The following is a 2,568-nucleotide window of genomic DNA, read 5'->3' as shown; positions in this document are numbered from 1 at the left end:
ACCCAAGAGCCCATCTCAGCCTCCCCGCGGGCAGGTTCAAGCCATTCCCCTTGTCCTGTCCCTACATCCCTTGTCCAAAGCCCCTCTCCAGGTTTCCTGGAGCCCCTTTAGGCACTGGAGCTGCTCTAAGGTGTCCCCTTCAGGAGCCTTCTCTTCTCCAGCTGCCCCAGCCCAGCTCTCTCAGCCTGGCTCCAGAGCAGAGCTGCTCCAGCCCTCGCAGCAGCTCCGGGGCCTCCTCTGGCCTCCCTCCAGCAGCTCCACGTCCCTCTTGTGCTGTTCCCCAGAGCTGGATCAGGGCTGCAGGGGGGGTCTCCCCAGAGCGCAGCAGAGGTGCAGGATCCCCTCCCTGAGCTGCTGCTCACGCTCTGGGGGTGCATCCAGCACACGGGGGGGGTTCTGGGCTCAAGCACATGCTGCTGGGCCATGTCTTTACAAGCATTTAATTAGTTGAATGTTTCTGATTTTGTACACTGGAAACATACATGAAGCCTCTGAAATTACCACCAGCTACTGCTCTCATACACTTTGAATCTCCTTTAACTGAATCCTGTTGCTTTCAGAGCTGTCCCAAGGAGGATGCATGAGTTCATTCCGATGGAACAGGGGAGGGGATTTCAAGGGCAGGAAGTGGGACACAGACCTGCCCACGGACTCCTCTGTGAGTATTCAAAGACATCCTGAGCTGACAGCTCAAACTGGGCTGCCTTTGAGCACAAGGGTTTGGAGGGAGTAACCAGTAACTGTTGAGGAATGTGGTGAAATCCTGTTTGCATCACTTCCATGGATAATCCCATTGTGAGTGGTGATATTCCCTGGGGAACAATGCAAATGGGATTGGACTTTGCATAGATCACAACAATGCAATTGTGTATCTTAGGCTGGGCTTTTACTTCAGCTCCTCTGAAACATCTGTCAGATAACTACAGGTAGCAGTCAGAGAGGTGGGATCTTGTTGGGGCAACTCTTGCTGTATGTTTAAACTCAATAATTATATTAAACTAAATAAGATGATTTTCAGTTACTTGGGAGAATAAAAACCAGGAGCTCAGAATGTCAGAGCTTCACAACTGATGCCAAAGGTGTAACGAGATGCAGTCACTGGGAGCTGAAGTTGTACAAAGTCAGTCTTGAAATAGGATTTGATTTTCTGTTTGTGAAGGTGATTAAATATTTGGTAGATGATTAAATATTTGCTAGTGACTGGCCAGGGAGAAACTCCTAGTGTCTTGATAGGCAATAGGATGAAACACTTGCTGTGAAATTTTGACATTAACTTACCCAAACCAGTTACTATTATCATAGAATCATAGAATGGTTTGGGTTGGAAAGGACCTTAAGATCATCTAGTTCCAACCCCCCTGCCATGAGCAGGGACACCACACACTAAACTATGTCACCCAAGGCTCTGTCCAGCCTGGCCTTGAACACCTCCATGGTTGGAGCATTCACAACTTCCTTTGGCAACCCATTCCAGTGCCTCAGCACCCTCACTGGGAAGAACTTCTTCCTTAGATCTAACCTAAAGTTCCCCTGTTTAAAGCCATTACCCCGTGTCCTACCACTCCAGTCCCTAATGAAGAGTCCCTCCCCAGCATCCTTGTAGGCCCCCTTCAGACACTGGAAGCTGCTCTGAGGTCTCCAGCAGCTTCTCTTCTCCAGGCTGAACAGCCCCAACGTTCTCAGCCTGACTCCTTACGGGAGCTGCTCCAGTCGTCTTATCATCCTCGTGGCCTCCTCTGGACTTGCTCCAACAGCTCCATGTCCTTTTTATGTTGAGGACACCAGAACTGGACACATTACTCCAAGTGAGGTCTCACGAGAGCAGAGCAGAGGGGCAGGATCACCTCCTTTGACCTGCTGGTCACGCTTCTTTTGATACAGCCCAGGATATGGTTGGCTTTCTGGGCTGCAAACACGCACTGCCTGCTCATGTCGAGTTTCTCATCAACCAATTAACTGTTAATCACACTGCAGGAAATACAAAGCATGTCCCAGACTTTGTGAGACTTTTGGCATTTAGCCTGGAAAAACTCTTTAGTTGTGTCTGTTAAACAGATCCTGTTATAATCACAGAAAACAGACTGGTTTGTGTTGGAAGGGACCTTAAAGCTCCCCCAGCTCCAACCCCTGCCCCGGGCAGGGACACCTTCCCCTAGACAGGTTGCTCAAAGCCTCATTCAACCCAGCCTTCAAGATAACCTTTGTCTTTAAGATAACAGTGAAGATAACAATTTCTCCACACTGTATGATGAGAGAAAGAATGATCATGTAAGCATGAGATCACCTCTCCTAAGATATGCTTAAAATTCACATCTGGGCCAGAGTCTTATTTTTCAGCCCCTTGCAACCTAACCACTCAGTCCCTCATGTGTAAAGCATGGACAATGCTTCTTTTCTATCTTGATCCTGTATCTCATCTATCTAGGACAGAGACCAACAGTTTGACTGTGCAGTGTCTCATACAGAAAAATTCCAACCTCAGTAGGATTCAGTATTATATATAATACTGAATATTATATAGTTCCATACCATGTAGCTACTTGGGAAAATGAAGCAAGGATTCCGTCT

At 48.0% G+C, this 2,568-nt stretch overlaps 1 protein-coding gene across 1 annotated transcript in view; it reads left to right on the top strand.

Moving 5' to 3' along the window:
- Positions 1-2,568, top strand: part of TMEM209 (transmembrane protein 209) — an 11,413-nt gene that overhangs the window by 6,484 nt on the left and 2,361 nt on the right. Inside the window, 1 exon segment of the mRNA XM_010020241.1 lies at positions 561-658. Within this exon segment, the coding sequence (XP_010018543.1) occupies positions 561-658 (98 nt within the window).

Source organism: Nestor notabilis, unplaced genomic scaffold (assembly GCF_000696875.1).
Source record: "Nestor notabilis isolate BGI_N333 unplaced genomic scaffold, ASM69687v1 scaffold27598, whole genome shotgun sequence".
NCBI lineage: Eukaryota > Metazoa > Chordata > Aves > Psittaciformes > Psittacidae > Nestor > Nestor notabilis.
Note: the sequence above shows the minus strand (reverse complement) of the source record. Positions and strands in the feature narration are given on the sequence as shown.